General features: G+C 41.3%; 2 protein-coding genes and 1 long non-coding RNA gene across 7 annotated transcripts in view; 1 reads left to right on the top strand and 2 right to left on the bottom strand.

The window, feature by feature from the left end:
- tefa (TEF transcription factor, PAR bZIP family member a) overlaps positions 1 to 6,448 on the bottom strand; it is a 13,924-nt gene extending 7,476 nt beyond the window's left edge. Inside the window, exons 1-2 of one of the 3 annotated variants that reach the window (XM_078163219.1) lie at positions 6,223 to 6,448; positions 1,434 to 1,562 (exon numbers count right to left, since the gene is read on the bottom strand). In XM_078163219.1, coding sequence (XP_078019345.1) covers positions 1,434 to 1,562; positions 6,223 to 6,298 — 205 coding nt within the window. In that variant the 5' untranslated portion in view covers positions 6,299 to 6,448. Of the gene's footprint in view, positions 1 to 1,433; positions 1,825 to 6,222 lie in introns of those variants that run through there. The other 2 variants (XM_033611965.2, XM_033611964.2) reach the window with 2 other exon arrangements.
- Positions 6,449 to 6,507: 59 nt separating this feature from the next.
- LOC144459382 (uncharacterized) lies at positions 6,508 to 18,790 on the top strand. Its single transcript, XR_013488353.1, has 2 exons — positions 6,508 to 6,745; positions 17,024 to 18,790. It is a non-coding gene; the product is annotated as an uncharacterized LOC144459382 (long non-coding RNA).
- Positions 8,258 to 24,558, bottom strand: zc3h7bb (zinc finger CCCH-type containing 7Bb). 3 transcript variants are annotated; one of them, XM_033611963.2, is made up of 21 exons: positions 24,324 to 24,558; positions 23,390 to 23,451; positions 23,242 to 23,278; positions 22,732 to 22,929; positions 21,722 to 21,880; positions 21,295 to 21,435; positions 21,153 to 21,195; positions 20,815 to 21,047; positions 20,257 to 20,542; positions 19,665 to 19,723; positions 18,872 to 18,971; positions 18,512 to 18,673; positions 18,159 to 18,364; positions 17,946 to 18,046; positions 17,649 to 17,830; positions 17,198 to 17,277; positions 16,190 to 16,461; positions 15,933 to 16,038; positions 15,215 to 15,323; positions 14,685 to 14,818; positions 8,258 to 13,617 (listed from the first exon to the last, which is right to left on the bottom strand). In XM_033611963.2, the coding sequence occupies exons 2-21, from the start codon at positions 23,446 to 23,448 to the stop codon at positions 13,582 to 13,584; spliced, it is 2,703 nt and encodes a 900-aa protein (XP_033467854.2). In that variant the 5' UTR covers positions 23,449 to 23,451; positions 24,324 to 24,558; the 3' UTR covers positions 8,258 to 13,581. The 3 variants fall into 3 exon arrangements, with proteins under 3 accessions (XP_033467854.2, XP_033467852.2, XP_033467853.2); XM_033611961.2 differs by having other exon boundaries at positions 20,806 to 21,047; positions 24,324 to 24,557; XM_033611962.2 differs by having other exon boundaries at positions 20,806 to 21,044; positions 24,324 to 24,557.
- Between the last annotated feature and the right edge of the window lie 243 nt (positions 24,559 to 24,801).

Raw genomic sequence — 24,801 nt, 5'->3', positions numbered from 1 at the left:
TTTTATCCGAAAACTGCTCAAGCAAAATTGAGAGTTCCTGACGTAGGACATGTCTGCTTTTACCCTCAAAAGAGACCTCATTAAGAGAGGTTCCTCAGGCACAAAACCCAACCACTAAGTTTTTATTGCACCTTTCTACAACAAAGAGACCAGTCCTAAAATTGCCACAAATGCAATTCTCAACAGCAATTTCCTACAGAGCACCTCAGGTTCATCATGCTGTCTAGATATCAATGGACTATAGATCCACCCTATGCGAGTTTTATGACCAGACTGAAATGTTTTTTGGTCAAGTCAAGTCAAATTCAGTTTAATAATATAGCGCCAGATCGTAACTTATCTCAGTTGATTTCTTTTTTTTAAGCAGGTCTGGACCATACTCTTATTTTACAAAGATCCAAAAATTCAAACCAATTCCAACCAAGGGCACAGTTGAGACACTTTACGAATTCAGCTTCAAAGCCCATTGCCACAGTGAAAACATTACAGACATAAAACAGCTCATAGTTCATGGGCCCCATACAGTCCATACAGTACCTAGACCAGTAAAACCAGCGTGAAGCGTGAAGACATACAGGTAATGTTTCAGTTTTTTCACAGTCAGTCAGTTTGCTACTCACTATCATTACATGTCCATTTTCCAGTACATTTCCACTCCTGTTCAGTACTGCTGTTGTCACCACACCAAACCACAGTGGAAGGTGTTGGGGGTGGAGGCTAAGTTATCTCCTTGCTTACAAACCATTTACAAATCTTAAGTTTTGGCAGTACCTTAGCAATAATGTTCCACCAACATTGTTTCAAGACATTAGTCTGACACAGATTCTGAAACTGTCGATTGACTGTATTTTGCAAAAGTTGAGTGTCTTTAAATTTAAACACAAATATTCCTTTTGCAGAGAATTGTATTCTGTGCAGATTTTTAATTTACTTGGGATTTTTCTTTGAATAATGCATTTAAAATTAGGCGCGTGCCTCTAAAAGTCTAAATAGTGAGGTGGGTCTGTTAGTGATGTTAGCAGACATAGAAAGTGTAAGTATCGACGCAAGACAACACAAGGCAACAATGAAAGCAGGAAAACCACTTGTATTGGACTGTTTCATCGTGGTCTTCAATTTACTCCATCCACAAAAGTGCAATATCAAAGGCCTGCCAGCAGAAGTCGTCATTTTTTACTGTCTCCAATGCTTAGAAACAGTGAGCCACAACAGTTTCACAGTGCTTCAAACAGCCAGTTCCCCCTTCACTAACTGGGTCACAGACTCCAGAGAATACAGGCCTGTATACATTGTGCTATAATGCATGGTGTAACGTTACATGAGTTAGTATCGTTGCACATATTTAACTACACTGGGGTCACAGGCTCAACTGCAGTTTGACCTAATACTACATCGCTCCTTTCCCTCCGTCCATTTAACGTTGCCGTACTCACCGTCGTCGCCGTCCAGAATATTCGGCGGAGGCATTTCCATTATCTTCTTCAAAACCACCGGGAATGTACTCGAGTCCCCAGTGGCCGTTTCTAGTCTGATAATAATCGGCTCGACCGACATTTTCCTTCCTTGTTGTTAACGTTATCGACCTAACGTTGGTAACTGGCAAAGCAGCAAGCTCAGCAGCTGGCCTGTTCGCTCGGTAACGTTTGCTATCAAGCTGGTATCACCGTCGTCACACGGTGTTTCTAGTCTTTTTAAAATCCAAAATTTGCGCTTTAAGTCTTACAACGACCTTCAGTGCATCCCTAACCCTCTGCGATAGCCTACTTATAGAAATTCTGGTCGTCTAAAGGTTTCGGTGTTGATAACAAACCGCACCTCCTCGTCAAAAATGTCCGCCTACTCTGAGTTGATACGCGAGCCGAGCCCTCTGTTTATGAATATTAAGTAGGGGGCGGTGACTTCCAGCGAGGAGCCAATCAGAGCGGTTGTCGCGCCGCAACTAGCTGAGATCTCATTGGTTGACCGAGTTATATATAAATGTTCCGCAGCACACATTAAAGAAAAACATGTTGGTCACGAGCCAAACCATCAACGTGCATTAATATAAGCAGCCTGTGACCTATATCCATTTTGGTCCTGCAGCAACGCGAGATAAATATGATTTTGCGAGACTAGTTCTACAGTGATCAGTGTCATTTACTAAAGTTCTTTTTCTTATCGAAGTTTTTAAGTGTGTTATATACAGTCACAGAAGACAGCACGGTGGACTGGCCTTTTATCTTTAAGTGAGGTATGATGAGTAAAAAGTAAAACCATCCAGACCCATCTTTAGAAATACATATTAAACACATGATTCCATTTTTATCCTGCAACTTCGTCACAATTTAAACAACACAAAGGACGTACATGCAACATATAGTTCACGTTTGTCCTTGCATTGCTGCACCACCTCTCACATGCAAACACACGTGCGGCTGCCGCCCTTACATATCTACAGGCTCCGTCCAATGAGCTGCAGCTCTGTCTATGTCCCTCAGAAATATGCATGCGGGGCGGCGGAGCGGTGCAACAGAGCAAATGGCCGTACAGAGGCAGAACCTTGAGGTTTAAGATTGTTGCAGAGGATTGCTGCGGCCCGGGGAGACCTCCCAGGGACATCTGATGATCTGTGTTATTTAATCAAGAGTCGCCACAACAGCACAGGAACATACAGTACTGGATCAGTCTCACAACAACTGCTTGCTTGCTTGAGATATTTTGCCTTTTTAATCCTGATGTGTGATATGAAGTGGTGAAGGAATCACTCAGACCCTTCACTTACTTCAAGTAAAAAAAAAATACTCTGCATTGAAAATGAGACTTAAATTAAAGTACAAGTAGGCTACTACTAGGAAAAGGTACTTTCAGGGTAAAAGTACTCAATACAGACAATCAGTTTAATCAATCGAAATAATTAATGCTTGAAAGGGAAAGCAGCAAATCCTTTCATTTAAGAATCTGGAATCATGAAATGTGTTAGCATGCAAAATGCCAAACCATTATCAAAGTAGTTGCCTATTTAATTTTCTGTCCATCCATCAGTTGTCTAAATGTTTTTATATAGCTGTTTGTGAATTTTCAACAAAACATGATTCTAATGCAAGTACATCCTGTGTTCTTTGACAGATAAATACACTTCAGTGTTCGGTGCAAGACATGCACCCTCCACATCCTCCAATGTTCTGTCCAATGACACTAAATGGGTTGTTCACTCTATTTCTATACCAACATCAGTGTGGTAAATTGCAAAAGGCAGCTCTACACAACAAGGTGCACACTGTCCAACCTCACGTTTTAGTGTCAGTGATATTTTCGGTCCATGTTGCTTGTATGTGTCTCACTGAATCTGTTTTTAGTCTAACATTATGAGAAGAGACTAAGCCTTCAAGGTTAGCTGCTACCATAGTGCACTCACTGAACATCACTTTCTATATTAGTACCACACTGCCTCATTTAAGTTAAAACCTTGGGCATTACAATAACTAATCAAGCTATATTATCCTTATTAAGTTTGTATGCAACTTTCCTGGGAACTTGACCTTTTCTTGACCTCAAGAACCTTCCAATAAACTGCCTGTTATCATAGAACATTAAATAACAGTCCCCACAAACCACAGCAGAAAACATGGGATGTCTGTCTCACACGGATGCGGCATGGCCACAAATTTAATCTGTCCACAATGCGGTTTCCCTGTCTGGCAAAGTTAATAAAAAGTGAATGGATTTCTCTGAAAACAAGCTCCATTGTCAGCATGACTGTGCAGTTTTGTACAAAATGATTAAGCAGTTGGAATTTCACTGATATGTCATCTTAGTCATATGTTTATATACTGTACAGTCATAAATGTACAAGCTGAGGAAAGTTTGCAGCATATTTTGCTTTAGACACCTTTATGGATTCTGTGTGCTCACATAAGTCATTATTGCACACAGTAAATACCAACTAAATTCAGAAGGGAACAACTACTGACCCCTGTGTCACATTATATGCATGGAGAAATGTGATGCTCACTGTTCATGTGTAAAGTGCTTTTCCGCAGGTGCTACAACTAACAAGAAAATCTAAAAATATAAAAGCCTTTGAAGCCTCTGTTGCGTGCTGAGTATCTGCACGTGAAAGGTCCTGGAGCAAATCTGCGCCATCGTGGTCACTAGCGTGTATGTCATGTGTTAAATATTCAATGTAATTGTGTAAAGAGGTACTTTGACAGTTTGTACATATTATGGAGTATAATTCTTGGAGTAAAGGACCAGTTCACCCAAAAATTTTCACCCCCACATTTGTATGACTTCTTCCAAACTACTAGAATTAATTTAGAAAGCCTTAAAAGGTAACTTCGGTATTTTTAATGTTTTTGTGTCTAAGTCACTAATGGGAATAACCATTTTTTAACTGACGTAGGCCTGACAGACTTAAATTGACAGTGCACATATGCCCCCAGAGTTTTTTTCCACAGCCTGTATCACAGCTGACAACTGCAGCCCTCTCACTCAATACTGGACCAGTTTTAACTAGAATGGCCACCAACCCATCAAGTTGCAGTAACAGTTTGTATCCATGTCTGTGAAAACATGGATGTTTCACACACATCTTCCTCCCAGCAGCACAGAAGAGCTATACAACCAGCACAGTTACAAGGTGGACACCCAAGATTAGTGTCACCAGTTCAGTATCTGACCAAATGTCTCCCCCTCTGTTCCTGAGATATGACATTGTGTCATGGCCAGAAAAGTGTTTTTGCAGAACATTATGATGTCACAGTGAAGTTGACCTTTGACCTCACATCATTTCTTCATTTTATCCTACTTGACATTAGTGTGAAATTTTGTCATTATTAGCATTTAATCACCTTTGGCACCGAATTCTAATCAGTTCATCTTGGACTCAAAATGGACATTTGTGCCAAATTTGAAAACACACACAGACTAACAAGTGATTATTAAATCCTGTGAAATGGGGCCAACTGCAACAACACACCTCTCAGTGTAATGATATTACTTGACTCTAATCGAATCTATCTAAACATGGCCCAGACTAGAAAGGAAAACAGAGCCATCTAGTGATTCAATCACGACTCTACAAAGTCCACTAGCCCCTCTAAACCTTATACACACACAGAGAGACACACACACACAATTTTGCTATCCAGGATCAGCTAATCCATTTTTTTGTAAAGATGTTTCAAAGCAACATTGGGCTAGATCACCCTGATACAGCTATATAAAGAACAATAGGTAGAACAGCCAGTGTGGGGTCACTGTAAGTGGTTTTCATTCAAACATCTCGGGGCAGGGGTGCTTAACTTACTTTGCCTGGGGGCTACTTTGACAGATTTTCAAGATTCGATCCAAGCCAATAGCTCAAATCCCATCAGGTTACTGCTGAACAAACACAGATCCCACAGACTGGGTTGTAGGAAAATTGTATTACCATGCTGTATGCAGTGATCTCTTTTATCTGATCAACACATCCCTGGGACAGGATTAGTGTAGGGGGGGAAAAAAACAGTAGCTCCTTTCAACTATCACCATAGGTGCGCTTCTGACAACTGCTGCAGGATCCAGTTGGTATTACAGGGCACTTGTTTAATTTGTTTAACAAAGATGCAACAGGATGAAGAGGTCCTGCTGGTTTGACAGACTAGTGACTATGCAGACAAACCATGCTCACTATGCATGTGGATAGGTCTCTTTTAGGAACTGACATTTTACCCCTCTGGGTATTTCACAGCGATTATGCAAAGAACTGAGGACTTGTTATTGCAACTTTTGCACATTTCTGATTTGGGGTGACGGTGTCAAAAAGCATTGACTAGAGTAATTTAAAAAAGGCATCACAATCACTGATCATATCACTCAGCTGCAACAGACAGTCAGAAACTGTGCCAAGTGTCGGTCATCACATAGCTTCTGCTGCAGCGGCCTGTCTGTCTGGGCCATGAGGCAATACTCAATCAGCACCGTCTCTGAGGGGTATTTATTTTTTTAATGTACGCCACTAACCGCTGGACACTGAAGCCAAAAAGCAGACCCCTGCAGTCCAGCAGCTGGCACACATTCCCATCCAGCTCAGCTGACAGGGATTATGCAACAATCACGCAGTTGTTTGCAGACATTTCAGAAACTATTTTAAAACGCCAATCCTACATCAGCAATTGTCCTTCCATTAAAACAAACTCTTAAGTCACGATATTGCATGGCTTGATTTAAAACACGTCCCTATGAACTTCGGCAGCCACTTACCATTATCGTCAAAGTTGGGGAGAGTGAATGGTTGCTCAAGAAGCGCCCTGAATATCTCCGGGATCTCTGTAGACATGTTTCCCCCTTTTTAAAAATCGACAGATATTTACGAGCTGGTCGGCAGCTCACGAGAAGCAATTATGCTGTAAAATAAGAGAAAAGCCTGCCTGGGACTTGACCAGCCTTTTGCTGAGACTATCAAAATAACAGCTCATACGTGAACTCTCCAAAGTTACTTAACAAGGCCCGCCCACTCAACACCCCCGCAGCCAATCAGCGGCATGCTCCCCCTCAAGCAATCAACGGAACCAGCGCCAATTGGTTTACAAGTGTGCCCGTCACGGCGCTGACAGCCAATCATGAGCTGCGCGTGGATTACCTAAGGTTAAAAAAAAAAAAAAAAGTTTATACCCTAAACGTAGCAGACGGTTATGTAATATTAACACCCAGAATACTAATTAATAACCACCTGTAGCTCCTGACGCGTCTGTCCATAAAAAAGAGAAAGCGAAATAACAATTTGGTGAGTTCTGAAACGATAATATTTAAATATACCCAATTAATTTCAAATATTTGATTGCAGTGACACAGTAGGGAGTATAAGATGCTAACTTTAAGCTAACATGCATTCAAAGTGCTAACTGCAATAGTATTTTCTAAAATGTCAGGCAGCGACCCATGGGAAATGTATTTTAAAGTATACATAATACACGTGTACAGGGGCAACACACGTGTGTGTCTCACAGCAGACATTTTGACGCATTGTGCACAGGTGAATCTAATTACATTCATACATACTGACTCATATCCACCTGGGTGTGCCTGCATGAGGGCTCAGCTACCGACACACCTGCGTCAATTACACTCATTTTTAAAGTTGTACAAGTTATGGTCTCTGAGAAAAACGTCTGTGAAACAACATTTATTTACCCCAGACAATGGGTGGTCTCAGGCTGAGGGGCAGGGTGTTGGCTGTGTAGGTCACAGAACACGTGCAAGACTGTTTTTACCCTCCAAGGTGACACAGTGAAACAGTCAGACCGGTTTGCAACAAAAAACAATTACTGTGACGTTCAATTATATTTAGTTTATGTGGATAACTGTGATAGAAACACCTCTAATTAGACTATGATACTACCAAGGGCCTAACTTTGGTTTGAGAAGTATTGGGAACACTATAAAATGGGGGGTCAGGGGTTGCTCCCCCCCTTAAAAAAAAAAAAAAAAAAAGCACTTTAAATCTGCATAGCTGCATATATTTAGGGAATGTAGCAACCAAAATGAAGTCTGGAAAATAATTTGTTGATCAGGTTAAATTCTGTCAGAATAGTACTAAATATGCTAAATATGCTGCATCTTCTGTGGCATGTTTTGCAGTGTAACAAAGCAAAATCAGCAGCTCTATTCACATTCTTGGCCAAAATCTCACATCTGGCAAAATATAAGTGTATCAAGCGTATTTTTTTTTGTTTGTTTAAAAAAGGACACTACTATGAACTGTAGAGTAGAATATCAACTCCATATCCAAAGCAAGATAAGTGGCTTATTACTGGAGTAGATCATAATCCAAGAATAAACCAAAAGCTACACAAATGGCCAAAAGTATATGGACACAGAGTTCTGTGTACTTTTGAAGAACTACACTGACCTGCACAGACCCCTGAGCTCATCTGTATCGAACACCTCATTGCCCAACTGTAAGCAAATCTATGCAGCCAGGTTCCACAATCCTCTGGGAAGTCTAAAAGTGCGCTGCAATAGCAGAATATTGATGTCCATTGTTTTGAAATGAGATGTGCAGATTGGTCTGATTAAGGTCAAATAGACTGAAAGCTCGGCAATAGACTCATTGATGTTTCCAGCACCTTGCCAAGACTGAGCCGAATGGAGCGGTAGCTATTCTGCATTATCTGAAATGAGATGTGCAAAAATTACATAAGCGTGTAATGTCCAGGTGTCCACATACTTATTTGATTTTTGTGATTTGACCCTTAAAGTAACCATTTATAATTAAGAATGAGTGAATGGAAAAACATTTTTTTTTCTAAAACAGTCGGTTTATTAAATGCTTTCAAGAGATTTGGTCCACTTAATGAGATCATGAACTTCCAACCAGGGAGGAGAAAAGAGAAAACAAAGTCAAGGAGATAAAACAATAAAACAACGAAATGTAAAAATACAGTACAAAAAGAGGCCTTGTTTTTTCCACTTCTTACAACCCTGGTTTCTTTCCATCAGAGTTGTTAAACAATTCAAATAACCAATAGATTCTAACTGATTGAAAACCGATAAATTAAGATTTTTTTGTGTGGCTGTGTCGGTGTGTGTTGCTGCTGGGAATCAAATGACACAAACTGTATATTGGGGAGGCAGGAGGGCATGATAACTAAAATGCCGCCGCAACTGTGTGCTTACACACAGGGAGAATAACACTAGGTGAATAATGGAACGAAAGGCAATGAGAGAGCCTGCACATCTTGTACCACAGCCACTGTAAATAATGTTAGCATGAGTAATACAAAGCATAATATAATCAAGTTTGCTAAGCATTAATTGCTGCCATTCATGTTGAAAAGGATGTAAAACAGAAAATTCTAGACATCAGTTAATCCACCAAAATCATCCAATTATTACATAAAGACTCTTCTGAAGTAAAAGGATCCTTTTATGGGTTGAATTATAACTCCGAACACTATCTCTAGTTGGTTCTGACTGATGCAAAGCATCAATCGTGCTATGCAAGACCAGGAAGACGTTAAAAAATAAGAGGAATGTTGTCAATGTGATTTTGGCACCAGGGTCGAAGTACGCTACACAAACTTATTACGTAAAGAGCCTTTTGAAGTGAGAGGTGGTTGTTGTCTTGGTTGCAGCATGATCTCCAACACAGTCTCTACATAGCTTTGATTGGTCCATAGCATTAATCTTGTTATGCAGGACCAGCAAGATGTGAAAATACAATAATTGTAGTCAATGTGCAAATTGGATTGTTTTATCATAAATAGACTCATGCAGGGATTTTGGCACCAGGGTCAAAGTACTCCTGCCTAGCAAACTTCAGATCTAATGAACTGGCTCCCTTACCTGTTCAGCATGAACAGCAATCAGCTGTAATTGGTAAGGTGACTGAGTTGCACTGTGAGTTTGCTTACAACGGAAAATCGGAGTTACTGTGTAAAACTACTGTGCAAGATTTATTATGTGTGCACAAAGTTGCTGAAACCTGCTTCACTTAAGTTTGTGTCATGATTCGCCTGCCTTCAACAGCACACACACTTGAACATGCAGCACAGGTTCCACTAATTTTCTGTGCAATTCAGTTACATCATTAGTGCCTTTCTCCGACAATGGAAGAGGAGCCTTCCCTCAAATGCTCTGCCTTTTTTGTGTGGCTCTAACGATTTACTCCCAACGTGTCTTTAAAGGCAGGAATTCAATCATGAATGTACCAATTTTGTCCACTTGTAACACTGGCCAATACATTTAAAAATGGCTGCCATATTCACGGTTAAATGTCACAAAATGGAATTTTAAAATCAAATTCCATCTTTCAGTTGTTTACCAAAATTAAGACTGATGTTCATTTTCAATTCCGGCTACTTTGCAAATATCCTGAATGGACAACAATTGAATGAAAGAGAGCATTTGAGTGTGTGGCACTCTCCTAATAACAAGATGGGTACACGTTACTGACCACAGCAAACTCTTCCACAGCCACAGAAAGAAAAAAACAGCTCCACCATCTCTTATCTAAATTACCTTATAAGGGTGTCTAAGTATTATAATAGGTATCAGGTATCATATACTGTATATAGTAAGCAGGATTATACAATAGGGGTATGTATCATCTTATAGGTGTAGTATATCGAATAAGGCGCTATACGGGAGTATATAGGCTACTATGTATGCTTTTGTTTCCAGATCTGTCTTTGCCTGGTGTATCAATTTAAACAAAAGCGCACAGCACAGGCAGTGAGCAGCGAGCTCTGTTGATCTTATCAACACTGAGACAAAGGGGAGACAGTAAACTGTATGTATATATATATATATATATATATTGTGTCAACTTGAATCCACTATCTTCTTTTTTTTCTCTGGCCAGTGCCCAAATAATCCCGACGCTTACAAACAGAGCTCAGACAACATTAATAAAGAGCAGGTCTACTGTACTATGTGAAATGTCTTCTACTACTGACAGCCTACAGGTGGCTGTCGACACCTGTAGGGTTAAAAACTCAGGAGCCTCACATTGGATGTCTTCTGCTCACTGCCTCCCAGACAGAGCTGTGCACCGCTGCATACACAGATGCATATTTACTGTTAATTATTATATTCATACATGGATACATATATAAAGAGAGTTATACATTGCAATTAACATACATATATCAATAGCATATAGAGAAGAAATAGAAATAGTCAATAGATAGCAATCATTATCGTCATCATATTCATCATAATACTAGGAGTAGTAGTAATACGATCCCTTGAAGAAGCTAATACCAGGGGCTGTTCCAGACCAGGGCTCGTCATCGACAATCCCCCAAAAACTGCTGCTGAGTGACCAACAACACTGACCTGAGATCTGCTTTTAGGCTCAGCCTAAGCTGGGGCTGTCCGTCTAAACTGATCAGGCATAAAGTCAGTTTTTAACAGCTGGATAATTAAGACACTGCAGCTTTTGGTGTCAATCATTTCTCTATTTTCTATTTATTCACTAACTGCAGACACAATGGAACATCACAAAACACCCATATACTGTGGTTTAAGATCTTTGCTTTCTTTTTAACACTTTTTAAACGTCTGCTCCAGTTAGCCATGGTGTTCAGGATGAGTTTAATGTCAGTATGTTGGGAATTGAAGCCATTTGTTGATTTAAGCGTGAGCCGAGGTCACTCCGGACAGGAAAATTAGATGAATACTTCAAATATAAATTGCAGCTTCACAGAAATGTGTTGCAGAACAGGAGCATGCCATAATGTGTACATCCAGTTCAGCTGCTGGACTTGTGAACAACGAAAAAAATACCCTCTAAAGTTGGGCGAGTCGCTCCATTTCTTCCCCTCTGCTCTCAGCCTAAAGGTTTAACCCTACTGCAACACATTCAGCCTTAAAAATCAATCTGCTTCAACCCCTCCATACAAACCCTGTCTGGAACAACCCACACAGAAGGAAAATTACAAAATAAAAAGGATCATTTAAAAAAAAAAAAAAAAAAAAAAAAAAAATCACTATAGTCATCTAGTTCAGCGATACATGTCATATAGCAATACCTCAATAACAAGAAGTTCTTCTATGTAATCAATACAGGTTTTCAGGTTATATATTTATTAAGCTTAACCGCTAAGTTATCAATTATTATTAGTAGTATACCATTATTTGTAAATATGTATAATATGTGTGTATACGTATCTGAATATAAACATACCTCCATTGTGTCTCCATCCGCATTAAAGGCTAGAATAAGATGGCAACAGATATCCTGCCTCTGTGTGTGTACACGTTTTTGTGTGTGTGTGTGTGTGTGTGTGTGTTGGTGTTGCATGTTGATGTGTTGTTTCTAGGCACAATATGTGGTGAGCATAGTTCCCCTGCCTCAGACTAGCAGGTTCCCCGTCATGAAAAGGTTAATATTAGGAGCTACTGTTAGCTGTCAGGAACGCAACGTCTGGATGCATATGAGGAACACGGGTTTCCGTTTGAAGGCCGTGGGGGCGCGGTTGGTTTTCAGTGAAATGATGACCCCAGTTCAAGTGAAGAAATGGCGACTTGCCCTTACTTTTAACATATCTTAAATATCTTCTCACAATCAACTATAGAAAAATACATTCTTAATAATCCTGCTTTTCTTTCATTAGTTATTTTCTCACAGATTTGTCCTCTGTTTATTATCTTTTTTTTCTCTTAACTATTACAAAACTCATCTTTTTCTTCCCACAACTAAAGTCGTCTTCACGGGCAGTATTTTCACTATGCTTCAGTCCAAGTGAGGTCATCATTTTTTAATGGGCATCTGCGGTCTGAACTGATCTAATGCTGAGAGCCACTCTAGCAAGGACTGTTCATACGCTGCAGTCACTGCTCTGACTCCTACACCAGCTTCACACCTGCCAACTCCTTACCAATAGTTTCAAGTACATGATGGTCGCTTTGGCAACAGCTGCTCTGAGCCATTAGCCATGTGTACTTTAGCCACAGGTGTTTATGTCAACCTGAGAGGAGCTGACATTCAAGCATGTTTTGAGTCACCTGGACGTCAGCTGACAGCAACTACAAGGTTATTATGTGAGTGTGTGTGCGTGTCTCTGCGGGTCCCATGCAGGGTCGCTTGGTTTGATTACATATCCAGCTATCAATAGGCCTTCACACCTGGGGGAGAGGTGTTTGGGGGGGGGGGCTGTCGTGTTACACAAGTTTGTTTTGGGGCATGTTAAGTATACTTGCATACATTCCACAACCACAGCAACGTTTTAAATGACTAATTTCCTAGTTTTAAAGGCCCTTGCAGGCATTACATTCATAGCATTCTACCAATATGGCAGACAATATAACAGGGAAGTACAACTCCCCTTAAAACAAAAAAATTATGCTCTAAATTATTAATCTCAGGTAAGTTATTTTGACCCTCTCGCAATATTCTCACCAAGGAAGGAGAGGAGGATTTGGTTGTTATGCAGCTTAACGACTTGTGTCCACCAACAACCTCTTTTTACAATGCTTCATAGGTTAAGTCTCTGTTGCCATCGCCAGCACTGTGGGCTTGGTGTTTCTGGCACTCCAAAGTTAAAATTTCAACTTTTAGCGTATGAGTACCAAGCTTCAATTCATTTCTTAAATTATCACCAAGCAAGATTTAAGAGCTGCGACCAGCGCGCCCACAAGAATTGTTTCAGTGCTGTGAGGATTTTGTTTTTAAAAAGAGGTGGTGGTGGACACAGATACTCAGTCCAAAGAGCACTAGGGAAACTAGGTGATTATTTTAGTCAGAGCAAAACTAGTTGTCTGTGGAATTTCTGTGGTATAATCTGCTGAAGGGGAACCTAAATGTGCTGAGTGTAACTGCAGAATGACAGTAAAACACAAATCCAAGTCCTGTATTTTCACTTACAAAGCTCTCTCTGTGTTAAGCGGTGCCTGTGATTTGTGCATCATGTGCTGTGTGTATGTGTGTGTGTATTAATGTGGTGGTGGGGTCGACCCTTTCATCGTGTGTCCATCTGTTCTCACACTGCTGGCTAGATGTTAGAGGAGGTCAGACTGGTGAGATGACAGACTGTTCAGTTGTAGCTGGTGTGGCAGGCCCGTCTCTTTGTCTGCAGCTCAGTAGCAATCAGCTGCCTCGAGTCAACACAGCTACACTCAGAGATCGTCCCCGTCTGACAACCGTCGGCCTCCCTGAAACAATACACATCAACACAGCTCATCTCTCACACTTACCAACAACCATTTCAACTGAGCAAACAGGGATGCAGTCAGTAAACGTAAACTAATGCCTTCCATACACAAGAAGACTTTTGTCTGGCAGCCTCTCACATTGAAGAAAAATATGCCTCTTTTATTCATACAAGACTGGGGATCTTGCAGGGTCGCTATTTGAAAGACTACAACTAGATCCCTTTTGAGATTATTTCCCACCCTGTTCTTGGTGGAAAGCAATACGCCAAACTCCTTTTAAGACATATGACATATTAGCAATTCCTTACATGTCAACAAAAACAAATAACTCTAGAAACACAAGATGAAAGGTGTCATATTTCAACAGCATTCTTGTCAATTCTGCATCAATGTAATCCATACAGATAAACTGTTTGTGTACAAACTTTACATATTGGACTTTTTTGCTTCAACTTGTCACACAGCTGCTTACTAAAGAAATCAATAACTTGACACTAAATATTGATTTAAAATCATATGATTGATTTTTAAATGATTTTTGTGCTTCTTTTATCAGAGCTGCGTCCAGCAACTAGGGCTGGGTATTAGTACTCATTTCATTTCAGGTATCGACTGAAATAACCCAGTACCAAGTAGCATCAAAACTTTTCCAGTCAAACAATACCTGTATTTGTTCCTTTTTCTACCTAGATCGTAAATACAAGACTATTTGTACAGTTACGCTCACAGCCAATCACTGCAAGTGTTCTTTCATGTAATGCGACATGTGATTGGCCCACTGCCGCAACAGCTACAACTCATACAGTTTGTGGAGTACACAGTTGGCCAACTGAATGCTTCCATTCATGTGATGTGTATAAGATGAAGTCGAAAAGGTTGCTTATAAAGTACGCTATTAGTATCAGTAACACTTTATAATGACACTGGTATTGGTGTTTTTCTAACAATATCCAGCCCTAGCAACAGTCTGTTATTCAGAAATAACAGAATGTGGAATGCTGTAACTGACCAATTAAGAATCAAGTATTCAACAAACCTGTGTAATAAAGTGTTATATGACCACTCACCATGCCTTCTGTGTAATCTGCTGTTATGGTGACCTGCTTGTCTTCTGGGGGCGGGGTCACTGCAGAGCTATCTGTGCGTCTACTCTGATTGGTGAGCTGCAGCCACAGTTCGTACATCTGTTGCATGTCTCTCACTGCAGAGAAGTGAGGTGAGGAAGAAGAGAGACAGAGAAGACAATCTCTGTAACCTTGAATACAGTGTGACGTAGAGCAACAATCAGTGCGAGTGGAGTGGAGTCAGCACTTCAAAAATCAATGCAGTTTATCGTGACTGTGGTAACAGACAAAAAGGTTATTTTACTTAAATAAACACCTGTTAAGTTACTATCTATTGCTGAATGAGGTAACACAATGGTGATCATGCCTATGGCCCACTGATTAAAATATTGCAATATTTATAGGTATCACAAAATTGAATGGACCTAAAATCTTCAAGATTGCCACTTTAAATACCATCTTTCCATTTGTATACAATCTCTAAATGCACTGATCTCACAACACAGTGGTTCTGGATGGACCCAGAAGCTTACAGCTGTTGTTCTTCATGTACGTCCAGACGTCCCTCTCCTCCAGACTGTGAGCAAATGAGCAGTTCCCAATATAGTGGCACTTCTTCTGCTTCATCACATGCACACACATCTGGATGAGACACAGACAAAAGGTCAACATCATTGCAACAGAGTTTCTTTATAGCTAGTTTAGCCCTTTAAGTTGTGAAAATGCCACTTTGTTGTTGTTTATGTACAGACATATGGATTGTTTATACCAAACTGTCTATAATTTTATCATGTTGGTCTGTTCTGTACAGATGACATCTATTGCACATTCGTCTGTTTTTCATGAGGCTTCTTGCATTTTTTCCCCTGTTTGAAGTTTTGTTTTTTGGGGTTGTTTTTCCTTATTTGCTGTGAGGGTCAAAGGACAGAAGGTTTTGTATGTTGTAAAGCCCTCTGAGGCAAACTAGTGTTGCAATTCCTCTGACGATGAAGAGTTGGATAAAATATACTGAGTTTGAAATGCCTTACAATTAACTTTTTCTAAAGACTTAAACATGGTAATCCTGTGTTAGCTAACACAGTTGCCAGTGTCAACATAAAAACACTGTCAAAGACACACTGGCAGCTGCTAATAAGACACAGGGGTAAGAAGATTTACAACAACACCTGTCCCCCAGGGCAAACAGAGTCAGCTGTACTCAGCATGTGAAAGAGGTGGAGGGGCGGAGAAAACAAGTGTACAAGGACTCACGTCATATTGCTGTGGATAGGTGCGGGAGAAAGGCAGAGGCCGAACGACAACCCACTTCTTCTTCTCGAAAGATTTCACCAGCAGGACCCGACGCTCCTTGGTCCAGCTGAGAAGAGAGTTGACGTGAATTGGAGGGAAAAAAAAAAAAAAAAAAAATCAAACCTAAAGCCTTAAAAGAACAACAAAACAAGGGCAGTCAGCCTTAAAAATCAGATTTGAAACACTGCCATATTGCTTTGCTCCGAGACAGGCCTCACCTGTGCCGTGCTTTGGCAGTGCAGTACTTGAGGTTCTTGTCGGGCTCATTGACCTGCCCTTCCCTCCAGCACTGCCCGCACACAAACTTCATTTTCAGGTTGAGGGGGCGTCCTCGGCCAATCCCTGCTCCTAACCCTCCCACACCCAACCCGCTCACTGGGCCCACACCACCCCCACCCATGCCGTCTCCACCGACTCCTCCACCCCCACCTCCCATTCCTCCTACTCCTCCTGCAGGTATGCTGCTGCTCGGATGGGGAATATGGATAGGCTGAAACACACAGACAAAGAGACAAATGGAGTTAATGTTGATAAAACAGACAAAAACAGAACTGCGTTACATATTTAACTATGTTTTGCTTTTTTATTCATACAATAATTGCATTTTGGGTGAAGCTGAATACACAAACACGGCCCCTACTGTCAAGGAAAAATAAGTATATGCAAACTATTGCAGTATATGTTGGCATGCAGTATGGTATCAGACTGCTGTTCATCTATCTCAGAAAACAACATGAGATTGTGTTTGATGTGTACAAAGCAACAACAAAAAAACTAATAAACATGCAACTAGTGAGTTAATTTGACTTAAATTTGGCAGCCATGTTTTACTTGTAATTAGACAGCAGGCATCTAAACAAACCAAACACAACAACAAACTATAGATGGGATTTTACCCTCAAATCGTCACCCGAAAATTACTCCAACATTTAAAAATCTAACAAGTAACTTAATGCTTTTAATCCACAATTCTTGTGGCAGCTCTTGTTGATTTGTTGGGGCAGGGTCTTTGGGGTGATGGCATTAACTTCTATGCTCATTATGCTTTACAGGTGAAATTCCTTCTCAGGGGAAAAGAACCGACTGGCTGCCGTGCGTGTTAGAGGAAATACGCAGCTGTCCTCACTCTAGTAAGACTTAACACAGGGCAAGGGTACACTGCTATTCTTTGTTGCTAAAAAAAAAGTGTCAGAGATCCCACTGTGTCAGTGCTTTTCCTGTCTCACCTTCTGCTGCTTCTGTGCGTTCTGCTCCAGCCTTTGCCAGTGTCTCTTGGACTCCTGCACCATCTCTTCATGGGTGATACCTGAGGGAAATAATAGAGAGCAGCTCTGTGAAAAACCCTTCAATGACTCACTGCTCACTGTAGATACTGTATAACGAACACGCGATGCTGTGTTCATAGTCAGTTGTTGGTGTTTACTATCATCTTGTTTACAACAGTACCTTTGTGTAGGTGTGCAGCTGCTGCATTTGTTAAGCCAGTGAAAGCAGACTGGCTTTGTATTATCAGCACTATTTATCAACTGTAATTTAACTATCAGAATAGTACGTAATTAAAAAAAAGTCCTATTATCAGCAGATAATTTGTCGGCCCTATATATATTGTGCATCCCTAAATTCCAGTAACAATATATTTAACAAATTGAAAAGATGACTGATGTATGTGGACCTCACCAGTATCCTGCTGCAGGACCCAGCATTTGAGCTCTATGACAGAGTGAGCAAAGGAGCAGCTGTCCTCACGCTGGCAGCCGTAGCGAACCTCGTGGCGACACACGTCAAACTGGCAGAGAGGGTGCAGGGGACGCACCTTACTGTAGCGCACATTGGCTGACCTCACCACGTGCACCAGGCACCTGCAGCACACAGAGGTGCATTTATCACATTACCTCCGCATTTCATCACACTATCAATAAACCTGACAACTTATTTTGCAGCAAAATGAAGACACAAAAACCCTGTTACACTCACTTGTTGTCGTCGAACGGGTGTCGAGCTGTGAGGTTTGAGCAGACTGCTAAGTTTTCTTTGCTGCGTTTGCTGATGATGCGAGGCTTACTGTCAAAACATTCCTGTTGAGAGAGAAAAGACATGTAAATTAGTCAAAGTCTTAGATGAAATGCTCCATAAGTTGAGGTCTGAAGAGACCGAAAAGGACAAGAGAAACACAGACCGTGGACTCACCTCACAGAGGAACATGAACATGCCCATGTGGAGCTGCAGCAGTCTGGTGACGCTGAGCGCCCGTCTCTCTGTGCTGCCCAGCGGGTCAAACAGCAGCTCCCGGCTCAGGGCTCCCTTCCTCTCCTGGGTCCACACATCAATCTCTTCCTGGCAGTAAGCGAACGTACAGTTCTCCCCATACTGGCACTCCTGACGCTCTTGCACCTCTGTGGGACCAAAGAAAGAGAACGTCAGACTGAATACAGAAACAGATTTTCAATACTTTAACTCCATTAGGCTGTTGGGGTTATTTCCCAAATTAATTTTCCACCTTCAACATATATTCAAGTGTTTTAGTTAGACTATATACATACCTTTACAGAGTACAAATGCCCCCAGGAAGTTGTTCCGTGCAGGCCTTGGCCGAATCCTCTTCCAGGTGGGGTCATCTGTGTTTTTGAGGCGGCACAGCAGCACATCCCTCTTGCAGCGGTGTGCTGCCTCTGGCTGATACTTGTAGTCCATCACTCGTGGACCTGTGAACAAGGGGAGGAAAGAGATGGTTAAATTACACTGTAAAACAAGTTATAACAATTGTAAGATGAGATAAATTCTATAAATAATGTTGATACTATATCATCCCACTTTAAACATTTGTAAAAAAGGAAAGAAAAGAGAAACTGGTCAAAGGCTAGTATGAGAAACAGACTCAAAGCTCGGTGACTTGAACCGACCTATTCGGCTGTAACAGGCATGACAGGCCTGCCGGAACTCGTGTGTGGCTGCCAGAGGATTCCTGGAGAGCAGGGACAGGTTGGTTCCAGCTGGACCATTCTGAAGAAGAGGGGGGCACAGAGATTAAATACAAAAACTAATTAGAGTCAGAAACTGCCGCTAATTCATAAAAACTGGCACCATTTCAGTGACGCTGCTAGATACAACAGGACACACTTAAGTCACTATCAAAGCATCTAGGTGGACGCATCCTTTTTACCTCTTATAATGCTTCATTGTGAACAACATCACTGTGTTGAAATCATACAACAGTGGCATGGTGTGACTTTTCCACTAGGTGGGGCTGTGGCACTGTAGATAGCTCTGTGTATTTTAGCAGTTTTTGTATTTATGTAAATATTAGTATTTTGAAAGTATTTCTAATGTCATAGAAAGCACTCAGAGTGTTCCTTTATTTTTCTATGGATTATCACATAGCACAATCATATATCACATTTGATTAACTTGTTACAGGTGATATAGGTAAAGAGGATTTGGGTGCTGTCTATACTCAACTAAAGATGTGACATTTCTATGATGTTTTTTAAATAAAGTTCAGATTAAGGGTTTTTATTTGTTCAATTTTCACATATAATTCCAATATAGGCTACATAAATATACCACAATTATATCCACATAACATCAAACACAAGTTTAACACTATAATTTGTCAAAAGAAGCACAAATTTTGCAGGAAATGATGCAAATGTGTGACTGTGTGTGTGTGTGTGTGTGTGTGTGTGTGTTACTTACTGCATGTGCAGCACTGTGGTTGCGCATTCCAGGGATGAAGCTGTGACACACTCGTCCCCCTGAAGACCACAGACACAAGGACAATGATGTCAGACACCATATTGTGATGGTGCTGACTCACACCGTCTGCTGCTGACGCACCTCAGGTTAAAGCCAACTCCCTAGGAGCTGTGCTCTAATAACTAAGAGCAAGCTAAGACATTGCACTTGCTCAAAAAGTGTGTGCGTCAATTAAATGTAGATTTTTTTTTTTTTTTATAGCTTGCATGCTGTACTGTGTGCAGAATTAAAAGTCATAGAGTTGACATACACTTGAGCAGAAAATTTGAGTTAAAGGTGCACTAAGTAATTTTAAAATATGTGGGGTTACAACATTATTAGGAGTCCTATTTCCAGTGTAATTCTAGTGTCGACTCAAACATTGTATCTTTTCCCTTTGATGTCCCTCTAATGTTTTTTTGGTATGTGAACCATCACAGTAAACATGAGCATGCCATGTGCAATGATCTTAAAATGTACAAGGTTTCTAGTGATTGAAATTAAAAAAAAAAAACAACATAATAACATATTAAGATAAAGACTCTTTCCTCACCAGGGAGAGTGTACTCAGACAACGAATCCAGCCCGCCAGCAGCGACTCCTGACTTCCCTTCTCCATCTGTGGGGAAGCCTCCCAGTGCGTCCTGCGCCTGGGTAGAGCCCTGGTCCCGCTGGGCCAGCTGCGGGTAGGGCTCCAGAGTGGGCATGTCACCGATGGAGGAGCTGAAGAAGGCTGGGGGCAGCTGGGGTGTCGGGGCTGGAAGGCTTGGGGAGTACGGAGGCCGGAGACCCACCGCTGTGTTGGGGAGGTTGGTTGGGATAGCACCCTGAACTGGACTCTGGATCAAGAGAAAAAACAGAGGCAAGAATAGAATTACTTCATGTAGAGGGATGAGGATCATATTCCACCTCAAGATTTTCTCCAGTGTAGACTCCTCTGCCTTCCCCTTGTTTAAAGAAACATACTACAAATAACACTTCTAAATTAAATCAAGCAGAAATGACAAACAGTAAAAGACCAATTTTTGTGCTGAAATAAATGTGAAAGTAAAAACAGTGGTGTATGACTGGTTGATCTCTTGCACATCTCTCCTTCTCTAACCTCACTGACTTTCTTGGGGATGCACTCCAGCAGACTGTCTAGCTCGTCCTTCATGACGCTGCTGCTGCATTCATCCATGTGCTCCGATACAGGGACGGAGTACGGCATGGGAGGCAGGCCCTGGCTGCTGGGGCTCTCTGACAGGTCAGTGCATGGGGTCACCACAGTGGACGCTGGGTCATCGCTGACTGGGATGGGTGTGGCCAAGGGAGCAGGGATACACTGTGCGTTAGCCAGGTCTGCTGAGGAGCATGGAAAAAAGTGATGATGAGAAGGAAATTAATATGAGAAACAGGTGGGAATGTGGGCAGGAGCAGACATGTTCAAGGTGTGCCAGTCTCTCATACCTGGTCCAATGTCACCCAGAGATTCCAGCCCATTGGAGGACATCTGAAGGAAAGAGAAAAAAATAAGACATGATTAGCCTCTCCTTCAGTCACGGCATTCCAAGTATGTAGCTCAGCTCTACACCGCGACAGCAGCACCCACCTCTCCTGTGGGTGGGGAAGTCTCTCCGTGATTCTCCCCTTCTGTGGCCGTGGACTCCGTCTGTGGGCTGACGTAAGCCTTACGGCCCTTCAGGCCCAGTTTAGTGGCCAGATCCTGAGCCAGTTCAGTCACCTGCCTGTCCTGGAAGATTAATCACAACAAGAAGTTCCATTTACCAACAATCAGTATCATTCACTTTACAATAAACTATTAAGAGGTAGCTCCAAAGTTATCAAGTAAAACATATCCATGACTCAGTACTGACACTGAAATTCACTATTCTATTCCAAACCTGCATTAACTAATGCACACACCATCTCCATTAACCAATTTCACGAGAGGTAATCTTTTATTTTACACTAGTACTTTAAAACAACGTTGGGGAAGAACTCTATTTCTATTAATATTTCCAGTGTTGATGACATACATGTGGTGCTGTGAGGAGACATTTGGTTCCACATTCGTAGGCTTCTCTGAGACGTCCCAACTCCCTCAGACAGATCGCTTTGCGGTACAAAGCCCTGCGACTGCCTTCTGACACACACAGTGCACTGTCGCAGTCCTGAACACCACGCTCAAACTCCCTCTGAGACCCAAAAGAGAACAAACAAACAAAAAAAGAGATACACAGTAAGAGCAAGAAAGGCTTCAGAATTTAAAGGGACAGTTCATCCCAAAATTAAAAATACAGATTTTTACTCTTACCCGTAGTGCTATTTATCAATCTAGATTGTTTTGGTGTGAGTTGCCAAGTGTTGGAGATATCAGCTGTAGAGATGTCTGCCTTCTCTCCAATATAAGGGAACTAGATGACACTCAGCTTGTGGTGCTCAAAGTGCCAAAAAATACATTGGAAAAACTAAACAGCAATGTCTCTTTCCAGAAATCATGATCTGGTTACTCAAGATAATCCACAGATCTTGTTGTGAACAGTTTCATGTAGGAACTATTTTCTTACTACCAAACTGCATCCGCCAACTGTATCACCCCGCAAAAAGATGCGTGCATCTACCCATGGATTAAATGTTCCTGCTCGTGCTACTTGCTAGATTTAAAAAACAATACTACGGGGAAGAGGAAAAATGTGTATTTATGGTATATATGGGGGTGAACTGGTAACAAACTGGCTACAATATCCTGATACTGTAACAGCCACAAATTAGACGAGTCACAGACTAAAAAAGCCTGGATTTTCCTCCGCATTAACTCAGATACTATGTCTAAAAATTCAAACATTTTCTATTCTATCTTTCTCATACAATACAGTACTGTATAAAGGAAACTATGTTGTTAAAAAAAATTAAACATAACAAAGCTGAAAATTATTCATAAATATTAGTGTTTTCAGTATAAAACAAATACACATTCTGACTGCATCTTCCATTTGTCCACATATGTATCTGCAAGTCACATATCCTGTTTCCCCTTTTCCCTCACCGTCTGGTAGCAGGCAGCAGCCCTGTTGACATACAGGCTCTCCAGCAGCTCGCTGGGGATGACTAGGGCCTCAGCCTGAGCGTAGCGGGCAACACTGATCCCCTCCCCATACTGTTGGGTCGCCTGACGACAGTCTCCATCTCGAAAGCAGGAATTGCCCTCGTCCAGCAAGTTACACACCAACTGGGTCAGAAATGCCTGAAGGGAACGTGTAGAGGGAGGTCAAATTGAGACTGAATAATGAGTGGGGGTGATGGAGGGAGGGGGTTAAATTAAAAAAAATATATATATTAGGAGGGTGATATGAGATAGTCAGAAAGAAGTAGGACAGAAAACTATTGAGGAGAAGATCAATTACAATATCTCAGCTGAAATTTTCATCTAAGTCCAAGAGATGATAGAACAAAATGAGAGTATGGTCATGGTGGACTCTGTGAGTAAATATTGTAGGTGTGTGTTGCTGATTAAAATTTGTAAAAGAAAAATGGCATGAAAAGGACCAATGCACACCTCATAACTCTCTGGCTCTGGGAAAGGCAATGATGACCTGTGGAGAGAAAATGAAGAGGCTGTCATTGTTCTCAATATACTAAAGGGTGTGCACTTTGCTCATGATACCTGTAATTAGTTGTAAAGTCAATATTATGTGTGCACTTACTGAATAAAGCTCATGGCTTTCTGAATTTCCTCTCTTCGTTTCTGTCTTTCAGGATCCATAGCCTGAGGGGAAAGACAAGGTTGACTTGCAACAGTTTAAAACTCCCCTACACAACAGTATTAACAGCTTTGACAGCTACGGTTACTGTGCCCAAGTATAATATTAGTATCCTGATAGATATGGTTATATTCTACAATGAATAAACACCTTTGCAAACCCTGCTAACTACTTGCAGTCGCCCTGAACAAACCAAGGCCTGCCATTTAAACACGCTAAGCAATCATCGGGCTTGCGTAAACAGCGGGGACCAGTAACCATGAAGCTGGCGACATGTTATCGTTAACATTTAGATAATCTCAGGATGATACAATCCCCCAACAAGTATTTGACGCATAAATTGCGGACATTTTTGGGGAGGGGGCATCAAAACATTAGCTACATACACGGTTTACACATCAGCTGTAACAATGTTTGGAAAATGATACCGTTAGCGAATGTTAGCGTGTAACATGCCAGCTTACAGGTCAACTTTAACTAAACGTTACAACAGCAATGCATGTAAAATAAACAAGTTGCATCGCGTTAGCTGCTAATGGCGTTAGTGTAGGTAACGCTAACCCTAACAGGGTTTACCTATCGGCTGTTAGGATTAGCCAGCTAACGCTACTTACTCAGCCTGAATGCTTATCACTGTAATTTAGCTTAGCTAACGTTGTAGAAATTAATAAACCGTATTTAGCTTTCAAAAATGTTTTCGAAGTCACGTGTTGTTACATTTATAGTTTACAAAGAATTATTGTTGAGCTGACACACATGGCTACACCGCTAATAAACCCAGTGCTAACTACGATAGCTACCAGGTAAGTTAGCTAACTTAATTTACCAGTGGAGCCCCGGCTAACAGCCAAAGCTCTCACTTAGCACGGCAACTCACCGAGAGTTAAGTTACAGCGCTTTTCAGATCAGAGATAGCTTCACAGAGCTTTAGCGATAAAAACAGAAAAATATATCAGTCAATGTCCAGGCGCATATCTGTAAGTTTAGTGTCTCTGTCATTGGTATGTGGACGGAGCACGGGTGTCTCTGCGCTACGACTGCTGCTGGATACTGACTAGCTAACGGTAGCTAGCTGTTAGCTAACTGCTAGCTGTTTGGAGTGAGTGCCAGTGCCGTATTGCAACAAGTTTCCAGGAGAAATGTGGCCACAGGAGGGCACCAAAAACTGTGTCAATGCTCTGTTGGCGCTAGTTTCCATTTATTTATACAGTCTGTGGTTCCATGAGCTTTGTGCTTTTATTTTCATTAGGTATCAAAGCCTTTACTTAAGTACAAGTAGTTACCACAGTGTAATACTCCATTACACTTATAGGCCATATATTTAAAATGTAAAACGTTGCTTCAATAAAAATACA

Source organism: Epinephelus lanceolatus, chromosome 21 (assembly GCF_041903045.1).
Source record: "Epinephelus lanceolatus isolate andai-2023 chromosome 21, ASM4190304v1, whole genome shotgun sequence".
Lineage (NCBI taxonomy): Eukaryota > Metazoa > Chordata > Actinopteri > Perciformes > Serranidae > Epinephelus > Epinephelus lanceolatus.
Note: the sequence above shows the minus strand (reverse complement) of the source record. Positions and strands in the feature narration are given on the sequence as shown.

Bases quoted from the DNA above. Each gene is read 5' to 3' on its own strand.
- zc3h7bb (XM_033611961.2), bottom strand. From the start codon at position 23,448: ATGGATCCTGAAAGACAGAAACGAAGAGAGGAAATTCAGAAAGCCATG. The intron at 21,048-21,152 runs GTATGAGAGACT...CATGCTCCTCAG, and splicing joins TCTGGGTGACATTGGACCAG to CAGACCTGGCTAACGCACAG. The intron at 20,543-20,805 runs GTTAGAGAAGGA...CTCTTGATCCAG, and splicing joins TCCCCAAGAAAGTCAGTGAG to AGTCCAGTTCAGGGTGCTAT.